The 16650-nt window shown below is 40.6% G+C and overlaps 1 protein-coding gene across 5 annotated transcripts in view; it reads right to left on the reverse strand.

Moving 5' to 3' along the window:
- The window catches only part of VGLL4 (vestigial like family member 4), a 155327-nt gene that overhangs the window by 83097 nt on the left and 55580 nt on the right, over positions 1 to 16650 (reverse strand). Inside the window, exon 1 of one of the 5 annotated variants that reach the window (XM_002928036.4) lies at positions 465 to 1121. The exons of the other annotated variants lie outside the window; for them this stretch is intronic. Coding sequence (XP_002928082.1) covers positions 465 to 546 — 82 coding nt within the window. The 5' untranslated portion in view covers positions 547 to 1121. Of the gene's footprint in view, positions 1 to 464; positions 1122 to 16650 lie in introns of those variants that run through there. 5 annotated transcript variants of the gene reach the window in all.

The raw sequence follows: 16650 nt of genomic DNA on the forward strand, positions 1-16650 counted from the left end.
TCCCCTCCACATGAAAATCCCAAGCACTGATTGGAATACAACATGAATACTCTAGATAGTGCATGTTTAAAATAAGTATCAAAGCAGGGGGGAAAAAAGAAAAAACCAACACATTTAACTTTTCCTGGTCCTAGAAGTTCTTACTCTAAAGAGAACACCAACAGAAATAAAAAGTAATCATATTATCATGAGTTAAACATTTCAAGAGTTAATATGTTGCAAGCAAAAAGGAAACTTTTAACAGTTTATGTTTCACTGCCTTCCCTCCCCCACTGTAACCCTGAAAGCTAAGATACAAACAACAAACTTTGTATTGAAAATAGTACATAATAAACACTCGCCTTTCAAAGCACCCTGAAATCCCAAGAAAGAGAACAAAATACACAGAAGGCATTCAGAACCCTAAAGGAGGAGTGGCCTTGACAAAAGCAAGAGAAGAGCACTTTCTAGAACGGAACCTCTACCTTCGTAGCACAGAATGCCGATATTGTTGTTCATCTTGTCCAAGTACTGGTAGTTCAACAGGTCCATCTTCATAAATAGCATTTATTGGGCTCGCACAGAAAACCAGCTCTTTGCTTTCGCCCCAAAAGAGTACGTTTCAAAAATCAATTATTACTGAGTAGCTCCTGGCTCTTCTCAAACTTCACAAAGACCGTGAGGCCCAGCCTCAGATGATCAAAACCAAGTATGTAAAAGTAAAAAAAAAAAAAAAGAAAGAAAGAAAGAAAGAAAGAAAAGAAAAAGAGAAAAGAAAAAAGAAAAAAAGAAAAAAACCACCACGCACAAAAAATCAAACGCACACAAAAACCCTTCAAGGGTTTCTTTGTAGACGGTATATGTTTTGTATCCTCAGTCGAGCACTTAAAAACCGTTTCAGAAGTCTTTACGAGTCTTTCTTCGAAATAAAAAAGGAGTGAAAAAGCAAAACACGAAGCACATTTCCTAGGACAAAGCCACGCTCGCTTTCCTCACAGCCCGCTGCAAGTTAACTGCTCTGACATGCGGGCTATGCTCGGTATGACTCGTATGTAAACGAGCTTCCTCTTCCCAGCGGGAGGGGGCACGGAGCATGCTCACTGAATCCCTGGAGCTCTTCAAATGTCAGGGATATTTTCTGCACAAGATCAGTCTCTAAATGTATTAAGTGTTTGAAAGAAAGAGAAAGAGGAGGTGGAGAGTCTGTACAGAGGGGCCGTGGCGGAGCTGCTCTTGACAGGAAACAGCCCTGCCACTGCAGAACCGTAGGAGGAGAAAGAAAACCCAGGAAGTTTCTTTTTCAGGAGCTGAGTAAAAAGTAAAAAATCCATCATGGAAGCAAACTTCCATAGAATTTAACTTTGGTGTATCTCCACTGTCAGGGTTCAGAAACCCACCCTGTTTTTTGCTGTGGTATGGATACCACACATCTATGTAAGGTTTCTTTCTTCTTTCTTTTAAAAATTGTTTTATAATGTGCATTTATACTTGAACTGTGTATTACAAATTTTGATGGTAATGTTACATATAACTTCTCTCATAATCCTCACAACAACTCGCAGGAACAGCACAGAGATGATATCATCTTCTTACAGCAGAGGAAACTGAGACTCAGAGGGATTAAATGACTGGCCCAAGACCCCAAAATAGTAGGAAGAACTACTTTTAGGGTATTTTTCCCCCTAATAACTTCCCAAAAAAAACAAGGAAGGAAAGAGAGAAAAAGAGAGAGGTTTAAGACAGAGAGAGGTTTAAGCAAGTAAGACTGGTATATCCAAAACCAAACACCTATTTGAAATGATGGGGTATGGAGGAGAATAAAATTATTTTCATTCTGCACATATGAAAGCTGTTCCATCTATGTATTAGTGGCTAGCAGTATGCTGTTATGCTGTTCCTATACTGTTCCTTTAAGAGCCTTAAACTTCGTATCTCCAGTATCTAGCACAAGCAGGCACCCAAAAGCTGTTTATTGGGGCGCCTGGGTGGCACAGCGGTTAAGCGTCTGCCTTCGGCTCAGGGTGTGATCCTGGCGTTGTGGGATCGAGCCCCACATCGGGCTCCTCTGCTATGAGCCTGCTTCTTCCTCTCCCACTCCCCCTTACTGTGTTCCCTCTCTCGCTGGCTGTCTCTATCTCTGTCAAATAAATAAATAAAATCTCTTAAAAAAAAAAAAAGCTGTTTATTGAATGAGTACAACACTGAATGTTCAGAGCCTTTAGGACAAGAAGAGCACACTAGCAAACAACGGTGGGGGCCGGGGGGGGGGAATCGTTTTATCTTTGCAGGCTGTAGGTAGCTTTTGGCATCATAGACTAATAATTCACCACAGGAAGTGTTTGCATATTGATATTACTGTATGCTATTTGGAGATTTAGAAAATATCAAGGAGTGTCATAGTGCAGACCAAGACCTGAAATTCTAATACTCTAAGAGCTGAATAAATAATTTCAAGGGATTCAATTTTTAAAATCCAGCAATAGTTGCACTTTGGATGACAGACGTTCATGGCAAGTTGTTCTAATCATATCTTATTAGGAGATTAATACAACACACAGTACTAGTGCCATCGCTGGATAGCAGCAGGTGAAGCAGACAACAGAAAAATCAAGATTTCACAAGCTTTAATTTATAAGGGTATTTATTAACACTAGGTTACGTATTCTAGATACTGAATAAGCTATACTGAAAGATATATATGCCATCAATTATAATTAAAATAATGGCATTTGGCAAGGAGGGTCAGAAGAAGCTCTAATGGCTTCTATGATACAGTAGATTATTGCATTTCAAACAATCTTAATATCTTTAAGCACCACGTTCAAATTCAAATGATAGTTTTAGAGTACAATTACTGTGCTGTTCTTTGACATAAGGTCTCAATCAGAAAACGTGATGAGTCATTAGCACGTCCCCTATGGGAGAAAGTTGGCTGCACATTAGAATCAATGTGGACTTTTTTAAAAATCCTGATGCTGAGGTGGCATCAAACTAATCTGAGGAGGTGGGACCCAGGATCGGTATCATTTTTAAAGAGTCTGAGGTGATTCTAATACGCAGTCAAGGTTGAAAACCGTTGCTTTAAGAGGAAAAAAAAATACCTTCTTTAAGCTACTTCATTTTATACACTTATTTGAGGAGGAGAGTTTTCTATCTTAAAATAGAGTGACTTAGGGGCGCCTGGGTGGCTCAGTCAGTCAACATCTGCCTTCAGCTCAGGTCATGATCTCAGGGTCCTGGGATGGAGCCCCGCTTGGGGCGGGGCGGGGGGGGGGTCCCTGCTCAGCGGGGAGTCTGCTTCTCCCTCAGCGCCTCCTCTTGCTCATGCTCTCTTTCTCTCCCAAGTAAATAAATAAACTTTAAAATAAATAAATAAATAAATAAATAAATAAATAAATAAATAAAATACAGTGATTTAACTGGATTCAAACAACACAGTTGTCAAGGTACGAGTACTCAGTAACTTCCCCTAAATGATGCTGTGTCACTTACAACACAGTTCTCAGCCTCTGAGTGGCAATCATTTGTATGGACAGTCCCAGGGGTATACTTTCACTTGCATTTACAACCATCTGTGGCAAAATTCCCAGCACCCAGGCACATCTTTCCCACTCATCTGGGAAGCTAGTGTGGTGCTACTCACGACTGGTCCACAGAGGGCTTCAAGAACTGGTTGCTACTATCCATAAGAGACAGATAGCAGAGATGGACAGTGAACATTTCAAAACTTTTATAGCAGTTCGACAGAGCAATTTAATGTCTCTTAAATCTTAATTTAAGAAAATGAGGGTTTATTTTTTCATATTTGTAGTGACCGAGTTTTGTTGCATTTTACGAAGTATCAATCTACAACAAAGGCTGGCAGGTAAAAAACAAAACACAAAAACCTGGTTCCCCCACCCTCCCCAGGCAGTGTGAGCAGCCCTGTGCCGGGGCTGGCTTTACAAAGGCGGACTGCAATGCGGTGAGCTCCCTCCAGGCCCTGGGCTTTCCATCCCATCTCCTCACATCTTTTACCTCATGCTTCAAAAGCACACTGAATCACACACTTTAACACCACATTAATTCACTTGGGAGCGCACATGTTCTCTTTTCGTGCAAGACTTTTCCAGCCTGTCTACCCGGCAAACACCCATTCTTCCCTCAAGACTTGGCATACGCCTCTCTCGTCCTGTGGGACCCCCGTCCTTCCACCTCTTTGCTCCCTGCTCTTCGCTGTCATGTTTCCAGACACACTTCAATCCTAACCGCATCTAGACTTGAAGAGCAAGGACTATGGCTGCTTCAAGGTCGGTCTGGCATAAGCGTGCCACACGGTAGGCCATCAGTGAATATTTGTTGGATAAAATCAATAAGATTAAAACATCTCACAGGTAGATTCTCTATCCAGTCTCCTGCCCCAGCACACACTGGGTGATCTAGCGTTTTACAAACTGGTTTCTGTCAGCATCTTTTGGGACCCACCAAGTCCTCACATTTGAGGAACATTCATCTGGATTCTGAACGCAGTTCAGGTTACAGTCAGCGTACTCGTTTTACAAATCTGAATACTGGAAAATGTCAACGCTTCTCAAGTTCATTCACAGGCTAATAATATATTCATAATTGAAGTACCAACAGGATTGTTTTTAAGGAAATTGGAAAGACAGTTGTAAAAAAAATCAGGTAGGAAGGTCTACTTTTTTTTTTTTAAACAATGAAGAAATTGAGTTATCAGATATTTAAAACATAAAGCAAAAAATGTTTTAGGGGTGAAATTGCATACAGAATAATTAGCATACAGAATAATTAGCATGACACAGATAATGCAATAAAGTTTTTACTGAAAAACTTTAAAAACCGTAAGAATATGTTTGGATTATCTAAATTGGAACAGGGAAACATTTTCTAAGACTGAAAAAAAAAAACCTTTTTTTTTTTTTTTTTTTTAAAATTTTATTTATTTATTCGACAGAGATAGAGACAGCCAGCGAGAGAGGGAACACAAGCAGGGGGAGTGGGAGAGGAAGAAGCAGGCTCATAGCAGAGGAGCCTGACGTGGGGCTCGATCCCATAACGCCGGGATCACGCCCTGAGCCGAAGGCAGACGCCCAACCGCTGTGCCACCCAGGCGCCCCTGAAAAAAAAAACCTTAAAGAAAGAAATTACAGAGGAAAATATTGAAGAATTTGACTGAAAATACAAGTTTCAGGTTTTTGTACATCTGAAAACCACAAAACCAAGTAAAATAACAAAACAAAAGAATATATTTGTAACATATATTATGGTCGATGAAGGATAAATGTTTTTGGTATATAAAGAACATTTAAAAATAGAAAGAAACAAAGGAATCTAAGTATTTTTTAAATGAGCAAAGAATAGAAGAAAAGAATGGCTACTACATTTTTGGAAAACTATTTAACTTTATTAATAAAGAAATACAAATTTTGGGGCACCAACTCAATCAGCTAAGTGTCTGCCCTCCACTTTGGTCGCGATCCCAGGGTCCCAGGAAGGAGCCCCGTGTCGGGTTCCCTGCTCAGTGGGGAGCCTGCTTTTCCCTCTGCCCCTCACCCCGCTCGCTCGCGCTCTCTCTCAAATAAAACCTTTTTTAAAAAGGGAAAAAAAGATACACAAATTTTTAAAAATTAAGTGATTTTACATCGGCCAAGTTAACAACAACAAAGACTTTTCTATCTTATTTAACATGCTGGTGAGGTGCGATCCTAGCAGAATTTGTGTTCACTGCTAGTGAAGCGAGAACAGATCAGGCCTTCCTAAGAAGCAGTGTGTCATTTATATCAAGCTATCTGTACTGCTGAAAATGTACGTATTGGGCAGGGTTGGGGGACGTTCGTATTCCCTTCCTTGCACCAGACTCCACTTCTACAGCTCTGTTAAGGAAATACCAAGGTTCGATCAAAGAGTTACATAAAGATGCTTACCATCCTTTTATTTATAATGCTGAGACCTTGAAAACCTAAAAGTCCAAAGAGACTTCATTAAAACTGCAGTATATTGGGGCACCTGGGTGGCTCGGTCGGTTAAGCGTCTGACTCCTGATTTTAGCTCAGGTCATGATCTCAGGGTCATGAGATGGAGCCCCATGTCGGGCTCTGTGCTGATGAGCGTGGAGCCTGCTTAAGATTCTCTCTCTCCCTCTCCCTCTGCCCCTCTCCTCCCGCCTCCCGCTCAGCTGTCTGTAGCTCTCTAAAAAACAACAATAACAACAACAAAACCTGCAGTATATTAATGACAGAATATTATGCAGCTATTATAATTCCTCCAAAAATAGTAGGACATGAGGAAAGACTATACTATGATCTGTATAATAGTGCACATATGTTAACTGAATACAATCAAAATAGGATGTAAAAGTAATACGTCACTACACACCAATTTGCTTCTATATTAATGAGTACATACACATATATAGGAAAAAAGTATGCACATGTATTAAAAAGACTGTAAAGAATACCAAAATGACAGTGCCTATCTTTTGGGCATTTTTGACATTTTTCTGTATTTGTAATTAACCTACAGAGTATATTCCATATATATTCAAGGTGAGGGTGAAGGAGGTTCCCCTCGTATTAAAAAGCAGGCACATAGTGAGAAAATACACCCTCATAAGCAGTGGATCATCTGTATCTTATCTTTAAACACCAAAATATATCCTTTTGATTTAGATTTAACTAAAGATTCCAAACATGTATTTAGGCCTTTGTAAGATTCAAAGATGTTTACGCTGTTTATTTGAACACGTCCTAAAGGGACAAAAGAGAAGCTCCCTGTACTTTAAACCTTCAGAGCAGGTAGACTCGTATGCGTATGCTTTCCATCTTCTATTGTTTACTAATTATTTCACGTATTAGTATCGATTCCCCAAGACCTTTCTTCTGGAGAACAAGAAAACGGAGCTTCAGTTCTTGGCATAAAGCTCCTCACTGACACGAAAAGGGCTCCACGCATGTTCACTGTAGCGGCATCTCAGCATCTTTGTGGAATAACGATGACAGGAGCCCAGGCTGGTTACTAGGTTAAATTGTTCAATTTGCTAGAGTTGACTAACAGTTTAGAATAGAACCACCAAAACCGTGAGCTGCTTAATAAAAGCCAGAAGATCAAATTCACCCTCCAGACTCTTTTTTAAAAACAAAATGCTCTCATTGGAGCATATGCAGGGAAGGAAAAAATTTTTTTAATTAGATTTTTTTTAAGTTAAAATCTTAAATTCCAATTAGTCAACTCACAGTGTAATATTAGTTTCAGGTGTACAATATAGTGATTCAACACTTCCATACACCACCGGGTGCCCTCCTTAATCCCCATCACCTACGTCACCCAACCCCCCACCCCCCTCCCCTCTGCTAACCATCAGTGTGTTCTCTGTAGTTAAGAGTTTGTTTCTTGGTTTGCTCCTCTCTCTTTTCCCCCCTTTGCTTATTTGTTTTGTTTCTTAAATTCCACATATGAGTGAAATCATATGGTATTTGTCTTTCTCTGACTGATTTCGCTTAGTATAATACTCTCTAGCTCCATCCATGGCGTCGCAAACGGCAAGATTTTATTCTTTTAATGGCAGAATTATATTCCATTGTATATACACACCACATCTTCTCTATCCATGCATCAGTTGATGGATACTTGGGCTGCTTCCATAATTCGGCTATGGTAGATAATGCTGCTATAAACATTGGGGTGTACGTATGGAGAAGGGAATATTTTATTTTACTTTATTTATTAATTAAGAGAGGTGGGGATGGGCAGAGGGAGAGGGAGAGAGAGAATCCCAAGCAGGCTCCAACGCTGGGCTTGATCTCACAACCCTGAGATCATGACCTGAGTTGAAATCAAGAGTCGGACGCTTAACCGACTGAACCACCCAGGCACTCTGAGAAGGGAATATTTTAACATTAAGTCTAACAATAATCTCTTCAAAGGCACTGGGAAATATAAATAACCCTACTGTGCTATTTGGTTCCTCTAGTGGATTCAATTTCTCTCTTTTCCCCAGGATTCTAAGAAAGCTAGATACTTAGCTAATGCTTTTATTTTACAGTTTTCTCTTTACCACACATTTATTCTTTTTAAATCACTTTAATTTGATATACGAATAATAATCAAAACAGACCTAACCAAAGGAAGAAAGTAAGTTTGACTACACCTTGACCTAAAGTCTCAGTTGAACAAGAAGTTGGCTGTATAAAAATATTTAAGAGCATCTCTAGAATCCACTGCCATTTATGGGTACATTCTTCAGTATAATATGAACAGCAAGAGTAACGATGATGATGCTTGCACAACATTTCCTTGGGTAAGGCACTTTCCCTTTGTTATCTAATTATATTAATTACTAAGACAAGCGTTGTAAGAAGGAAAGCACAAAAAAGGAATTAAATGAACACCTAGACTGGGTGTCAAGAAAGGAGACTTAAGAAACCAAACTTTCTTTCCTGTTAAATATTGTTTAGAATACAAAGTTTTGTGGGCCCATAGAGGTCTAGCTAAAACCCCAACTTCTCCAAGAACCCCATTAGCTAGGATTAATCTGTATAATTCCACCGTATTATAGATATACTGCACTTAATTCTAAAATAAGGGAGTCTATGAGATAATTTATCTCTCTCTCCCCACCAGTTTATAAAGACTGTTTTGCACACAGTAGGACTTCAACAACATAGCTATTGAACTAAATAAGATACCAACACAAAACAATTTTCAAATGCCTCAAGTATCAATGAGGTGAACCTACCCATCTATCTGGTTTCCTATGTTAACTGCATTTTCTTTCAAGGAAAGAATTCCCAAATATATAATAAAATATTGCTTATTTCTCTAACTCGGAGTTGCCCACAGTGGAATGATGAAAAATATGCATTATTTTGTCAACTTTTTCACAAAAGCGAATACTTTTGTTTATAAAATAGTCCCATTTCTAAGTTAAAATACTCTCAACTTCTTTTTTTTTTTTTTATGATTTTAAGTAATCTCTACACCCAACATGAGGCTCGAAACTCCAGCCCCAAGATCAAGAGTCACACGCTCTACAGACTTAGCCAGCCAGGCTCCCCAAAACACTTCCGACTTAAGTATTACTAGATTATTTACTGTAATACAGTGGGATTTCAGCATAAATGTACTTTTTAAAAAAAAATTTTAAATCGTTCTTCAAAGATTTAAACTTTCAATACAACAGCGCCCTCTAGGGGTGGATTTTAAAATGCAACAATTTTGAGACAGCAAACAGCACAATTTGGGCCATTTTCATCTGATACACATTATATTTCAAACACAATGAGCCTCTTACTTTACTTGATTCTAAAAGTCCCAGAAAATATCTTTTTTTTTTAAGTAGGCTCCACGCCCAGCGTGGGGCCCCAAAGCAAGTATTTTTTTTAACAAAGAGTTGAACTATCACTAAACTTAGCAAAAATTAAAATACTAACAAAACCTACTTAATTACTATCAAATGATTGAATAGGAAATATTCTTTATTAACATGAATTTAAGATACAAACTGTATTTTAAAGTACTGTTTTAGGGGCGCCTGGGTGGCTCAGTTGTTAAGTGTCTGCCTTCGGCTCAGAGCGTGATCCCAGAGTCCTGGGATCGAGCCCCACATTGGGCTCTGCTGGGAGCCTGCTTCTTCCTCTCCCACTCCCCCTGCTTGTGTTCCCTCTCTCGCTGGCTGTCTCTCTCTCTGTCGAATAAATAAATAAAATCTTTAAAAATAATAATAATAAAGTACTGTTTTATATTTTATATATATTTTGAAGCATAGTGTATATACAATACTATATTGGTTTCGGGTGTACACATAGTGAATTGATATTTATATACATTACCAAGTGATCACCATAATAAATTAGCTACCATCTTAGGACTGTTGTCTTAAATTGGAATAAATCAGTATTGGGAGAAGGAACTGAATCAATTAGCATTCCCAAGGAAAGAGAAATCACTTGTAAAACACCATACCTTATTAGTTTTACCACTAAAACCTTATATGTTTGACAACACAAATGTTTTGTTGCAAACAAACTTTTATTTTAGAGGTTTGCATTACTAAAAACAACTTAGGTTCAGTAAAGCCCATCCAAAGAAGCTTCACAAATAAAATATTATTCTGATATTCACATTCTCACAAATCATAATCATCCACAGATGTATTTCTTCAAGGCTGGCTAGAACTGCCTCCCATGGTAAAAGTCAGAGAAGAAATCCAATGGAGGAAAAGTCCCCAACATCTGAACATTTGAAGGGCTAAGATCACCAAAAGTCCCAATGTCTGGCCCAATCTTCAAGTAATGGTTCGGTCTGCCTTCACGGTACTTCAGTATGCAGCATTTTTCTACCTCCAGATTCACCCATTCAACCAGCTAGGATCCTGTCCAGAAAGACCCCACACCAGGTATTTTAAAAGAGGATTTTAATGCTTCCCTGCCTTGTGTTCCATAGGATAACTAATACCCTAACCTTTCACAGTATAAACTAGTTTGAACACTTCACAGAAACAGAATAACATGTCATATACTCTTCTGTGACTAGATTCTTCCACTCAACTTTATGAGTGTTACCCTTATTTTTTTTTAAGATTTTATTTATTTTAGAGAGAGAGAATCGCTTCTCAGCCTTTTGCCTAAGATCAAGTTTAGAGAGAGAGAGAACACGCAAACAGGGGGATGGACCCAGAGAGAGGGAAAGAGAATCTTAGGCAGACTCTATGCTCAGTGTGGAGCCCGTCATGGGACTCAATCTTATGACCCTGAGATCATGACCTGAGTTAAAATCAAGAGCCGGATGCTTAACCAACTGAGCCACGCAGGCACCCAGTGTTTCCTTATTTTTATGTGTAGCTTAAAAATCATTCCTTTTCATGGTTGTATAGCATTCCATCACCCCACCGTTGCTGGGCATTTAGGCAGTTTTTATTTGGAGGCGATCATAATATGTTTGCTACAAATCTTTTTTTTTTTTTAAATATTTTATTTATTTATTCGACAGAGATAGAGACAGCCAGCGAGAGAGGGAACACAAGCAAGGGGAGAGGGAGAGGAAGAAGCAGGCTCATAGCAGAGGAGCCTGACGTGGGGCTCGATCCCATAACGCTGGGATCACGCCCTGAGCCGAAGGCAAACGCTTAACCGCTGTGCCACCCAGGCGCCCCTGCTACAAATCTTCTAATGCATGTCTTTGATGAGCATATAGCTGGGTTTTATTGTTATTGCTGTTGTTTTGGTAAGTCTTGAAATCAGATATTGTGTGTCCTCCCACTTTATTTTTTTGCAGCTTTACATTTTTATCTTTTCCACTATAATTGACACACAATGACAACAAAGCAGTGGCACCAGTTACATAGTCCTGCCAGCAACGTATGGGATTTCAGGTTGCTCCACATCCTTGCCGACACTTCTCCACCTTTCTCAGCCCCACTACTCTGATAAGCATGGAGCAGCCACACTGTGGTTTTACTTTGTACTTCTCTGACCAACAGTAAAACTCCTAAATGCTTGTGAGAAGCAAAGAGACGGGACCCTCCACACAGAACAGAGGGGGAAGAGTCTAGGACACCGCCTGTCAACCAGAGCAATTTTGCTTCCCCCCAATCTGGGCGACATTTGGTGATGGCTGGTTGTCACAACTTGGGGGTGCTATTGGCATTTAGCAGCGGGTGGAGGCCGGCAATACGCTAAAGGTGCTACAATACACAGGACAGCCCCCCACAAGGAAGAATTAGCTAGACCAAAATGGCAACAATGTCATTATCAAGAAACCCTGATTTGAGCAAACCATTATTAGAATTTTTCTCCTTAGCCATATAATCAGTGGCTGGTGCAACTCAAGAGGTCAATTTCCTACTGTCTCAAAATGTTACTTTCTCCCTAAAGACAAAGGGATAAAAGACAAAGGACAGTACTAGGTGTTGGGCACGGTACACAGCATAGCGTTAAGCTCTTTCACAGACCTGGTTTCTTTTTTAATCCCCACAACAATGCTATCAGGGCTGATCACGGTTTTACAGATGAGGAAACAGATACCAGCCAGGCTAAGTGGCTTGTACAAACTCACACCAACAGTGGCCGTTCTGCATCTGAAGCTGTGCTTTTTCCACCACACCCAAGGTCTTACTTTTAACTAAAAATAAGAAGTTTTTAAAGTCCACAAGGATTATTAACTTGCAAGGGATAAGTTTCACATCAGATCTGCAAAAAGCAACAGAATAAACACAGTATGAGGGGCACCTGCATGGCTCAGTCGGTTAAGCATCTGCCTCCAGCTCAGGTCAGGATCCCGGGATCCTGCTCAGTGGGGAGTCTGCTTCTCCTTCTGCCCCCCCCCACTTGTGTGAACACTCTCTCTCTCTCAGATAAATTAATAAAATCTCTAAAAAAAAATTTTTTTTTAAACTGGGTATGAAAACCGGATCATTTGTAATGTTAAGATTAAGACACACCTGTAAGAACCGTACCTTTAAACTGTTAAACAAATCCATCTTCCTCACCACATTGTGATCTCTTTGAAGCTAGATCGTGTCTTATTTTTTCCTTTGTATATGCCCCAATGCCTCTAGGAGCAGGCATTTAAAGTTCCTTGGATTACTGACCTAAACCCTCATGAGGAAAGACAGAGTCTTCATAAAGCAAGCAGATGGTTCAGATTTTATTTTTTTCACCCAACTACAGTCCAAAGTAGAATAAAAAGGTTATTGTTGCAAATATTCAATTAAGTTAAACAACAGTCAATATTATCAAATTCTTTTCACAACACAATCAAATTTTTCCAAGGATGGATTTGTACACATTGCCCTGTCAATCATCCTTTGGGTGTTTTCAATGATGCTTCCATTAGTAAGGACATCACAGCCTTAACGCCACCATCAACTAGAGGAGCAGTTTCCAATCCTGGACACGTATCACAATCACCCGGGAGACTCTGAAAGCCATGGATGCCCAGGCCCTGTATCTAGAAGGTGATATAGTAAATCTGGGGTGGAAGACAGTGGGGCCCAGAAAGATATATTTTGAATTTATGCCCAGGAAACAGTTGCACTCAGTACAGTTTGAAAATAGCTCCCTATGTAATTTTCACACATGCCCCTCTCCTTGCAGTTCAGGAGCTCTGCACTGTAGATACCAAGCTGAATTTAGTAAAGCACCTGGCTGAGGAAACCCCTTACCTTCCACACTCTCCAGAGTTCAAGGACATCCCAATGACTTACTCCTGGGCAGGACTAGGGGGCAACGTGAGCCAACCTTAGGCAAAGCTCAACTTCCTTCCCACTGGGAAGTTGGACCGTGAACCCCATCATTTGAATTTACACATTGCGTCTTGCTTTCCATGGAAAAAACAAATTAATCCCCACATTCTCAGTCTGTCTTTTTCAACCACTGATACTCAGTAGCCAGAATAAAACTAGAGATTCAGAAACTGCCAATACTCGACTGTTTTAATACTGGAAATGGACAAACCAGGCTTTTCTGCTTCTCCCCACGTGGGTAAGGGTGTGTTGTGTGTGAGGGGTCCTGGAAATGAGACTGGGCGTTCACTGGAGGAGCAGAGCAGCATTTCCACAGTGTGTGTGTCTAGTCAAGGCTGGTGACGGTGAATTTGTAGTAACTCACAGCACCGTTAACCTTCCCTAGGAGGTCTCAGACAGCTGTAATGTCACGTTCGTATGCTCCTCTGATTAATGTCCATCTCCCTCCTAGTCTTATCGTTGTTTCCCCAGCACCTACACAATGCCAGGCATCTGGTAGCTGATCAATAAAGAACTAGGTTTCTAACCAGGCTTAGAAGACTAGCGACCTTCCAGCCTCCCAGAGAAGCACGGACTACTGTGGCCCCAAGAACAGTAAACCACAGCCCTGGGGAAGGAATGAGACCCTAGGAGAGGGAGAAGAGGGTCTAAGAATTAAGGACTTGGGGCGCCTGGGTGGCTCAGTCATTAAGCGTCTGCCTTCGGCTCAGGGTGTGATCCTGGCGTTATGGGATCGAGCCCCACATCGGGTTCCCTCACTGGAAGCCTGCTTCTTTCTCTCCCACTCCCCCTGCTTATGTTCCCTCTCTCGCTGGCTGTCTCTCTCTCTGTCAAATAAATAAATAAAATCTTAAAAAAAAAAAAAGAATTAAGGATTAAGCCAAGGAGGAAGGGCTATAGGGAAACATGGCCATCCGCAGAGGAAGTCAGGAATGGGGAGGCGAAGGAGGAAAAACAAGGTAAAACTGGAAACTGGTAGCAATGATGAGCCTACCTTTTGCACTCTGCAATCTCAGACTGGCTTTCCAGTAATAAAAATTAAAAAATCAAAAAGCACTGGACTTGGAGTCAGAAAAGTTAGGTTCCTAGTCCCCAGGGAATTCTCCGTCTCCCAGCCTTAATTTCCTTATCTACAAAAGGCGTATGATAGAACTTCCTTGCCCATAAAACAGGGCTGTCCAGGACCCAGTGAACAACTGCTATTACAGCACCGCACAAACTACAAAGCACGTACAAATGTAGGGCATTATTACTGCCATTCTTCCCACAGATGATGAGGTTTCTTGGTATCCCATGAGGAGAACCGAAGCCTGTTCAGACAGTAAGACGGCCCTGCCCACTCCCCTACTCCCAAAGAACTTCAAACAGAAACATCTATAAAAACGCAGGAACAAAGGTCATCTTTTTGCCGGTTAGCAGTTTCCTTATGCTTAATTAGACCTCTGCGGATTTCTGAAAGGAGAATCCAGGAATGCCCCTGCCGCAAAGCTCCTCTGTGCATCCTGAGAAGGGAAAAGTAATTTAAGACGGCTGTGGATCTGTGAAGGCATCCACATACCGTTTTTTTTTTTTAATTTTAAAAATATGATCGTGAGGCATGCTCAGTTAAATTTAGTATATTTATCCTAAAAGTTGTCAAATATTTAAAAATCACATTGACTACTTATCCATTATTTAGATGAAACAAAAGCCTATCCTGTAGACTGCATTAAAAACAGGGGTCTAGGGGCATCTGGGTGGCTCAGTAGGTTAAACATCTGCCTTCAGCTCAGGTCATGATCCGGGGGTCCTGGGATGGAGTCCCCACATCGGGCTCCCTGCTCAGCGCGGAGCCTGCTTCTCCCTCACTCTCTGTCCGCCACCCTCCATGCTCTGTCTCTCACTCAAATAAATAAATACAATATTTTAAAAAATAAAAATAAAAACGGAATCTAATACTAGAGCAGATTTATTCTCTTGACTTCACACAAAATGCACCACATTTACTAACATACTTCCCCAAGCCTCATTTCCTCTTTCTAATGTACTATACGTCCCACTTCAATAGACAACATCCTTTCTTCAATCTCTATGGTGCATGAATCAGCCTTAAAATTCTAGGGTTCCAGATAATTCCTCCCTTCCTTTTTACCCCTCACCCCTACCCAACCATAGGCTGCCATGTTCATTTTCAATCTCAAAACAGAATTTCATGTTTTTATAATAAACAGCAGTATTTATTATTTAGAGAGGGCTGTTTTGGCTGGGTTTAAGGGTGGTTTTTCTTTGGTTTTACTGACTGAAGGCATGTGGAAAGAGAGAGCACACTGTACCTCCCAGGGCAAAAAAAAATAAAAAAGGAGAGAAACACACACACACACATTTTTACCTTAACAATGGGCATGAAGAAAATTGTTTAGCTCATTTTCCTGATGGTTTGAATTAACAGTAACAACAATAACAGCAAGAGGTCTTAAAGTAATCAAAAGTTCTACATTTCTTGCGGAGAACGTGCAGGCAAGACGTCTGCTACCTAGAGGGGATCTGGCTTTTCAGCTCAGCAAGAACGAAAAGATCTAAAATTCCTGATTGTCTTTAGTTCTAGGTTTAGCTTAGTTCTAGCTAGTTACTAGAGGGTTAAGGAGCCTAACCAGTTCACCCATGAAAGTTTCATGTATGGGGGTGCCTCGGTGGCTCAGTCGGTTAAGTGTCTGCCTTCCGCTCGGGTCATGATCCCGGAGTCCCAGGACTGAGCCCCACGTCAGGCTCTCTGCTAGGCGGGGAGTCTGCTTCTCCCTCTCCCACTCTCCCTGCTCATGTTCTCTCTCTCTCTCTTTCTCACTCTCTCTCTCAAATAAATAAATAAAATACTTTTTAAAAAAAGTTTCACGCATAATCCTATTACTTTTGAGTGACTATCCGTGTTCTTTGAAATTCTCCTGTTCAAGGACTCCTGTTACAGGATATCTGTGCTAACAGCCCTGTGGTACAGGCTGCCAAGAAGAAAATTATGATCCTTGTTGTAGTAATGCCAATTTACATGGCATCAAAATAAATGATTCTTCCTGCTCTCTCTTCTCCGTTTTCCCAGTAAAACAAGTTTTAAAGAGGGAGAAACATGAGAAAATACACCTTTGCACCTGCACACCCAGTGCCGTCTACTTGCCGCACAAATAACCAAATGGCCATATTTTATTTATAGCTACTCTAAAAGTACAGCTGCTTCCAAACAGCAGGCTAAAACACTTCTAGTTTGGCCTGGAACCACCAAGGAAAGGTACACCAATATATCTTCCTTTGGAAGGCTGACACGTAAATGAGAAGCTTTCTTTCTCATGTTTGAGCAAACCTTCCAATCCCCTTGTGACAGAGCACTGTAGTGTGTTTGTTGCTTTAATATCATGATTAATTAAAGAACCAGCTGCCAATTTTAATAAACTGGGAAGGCCACA

This window comes from Ailuropoda melanoleuca, chromosome 4, assembly GCF_002007445.2.
Source record: "Ailuropoda melanoleuca isolate Jingjing chromosome 4, ASM200744v2, whole genome shotgun sequence".
NCBI lineage: Eukaryota > Metazoa > Chordata > Mammalia > Carnivora > Ursidae > Ailuropoda > Ailuropoda melanoleuca.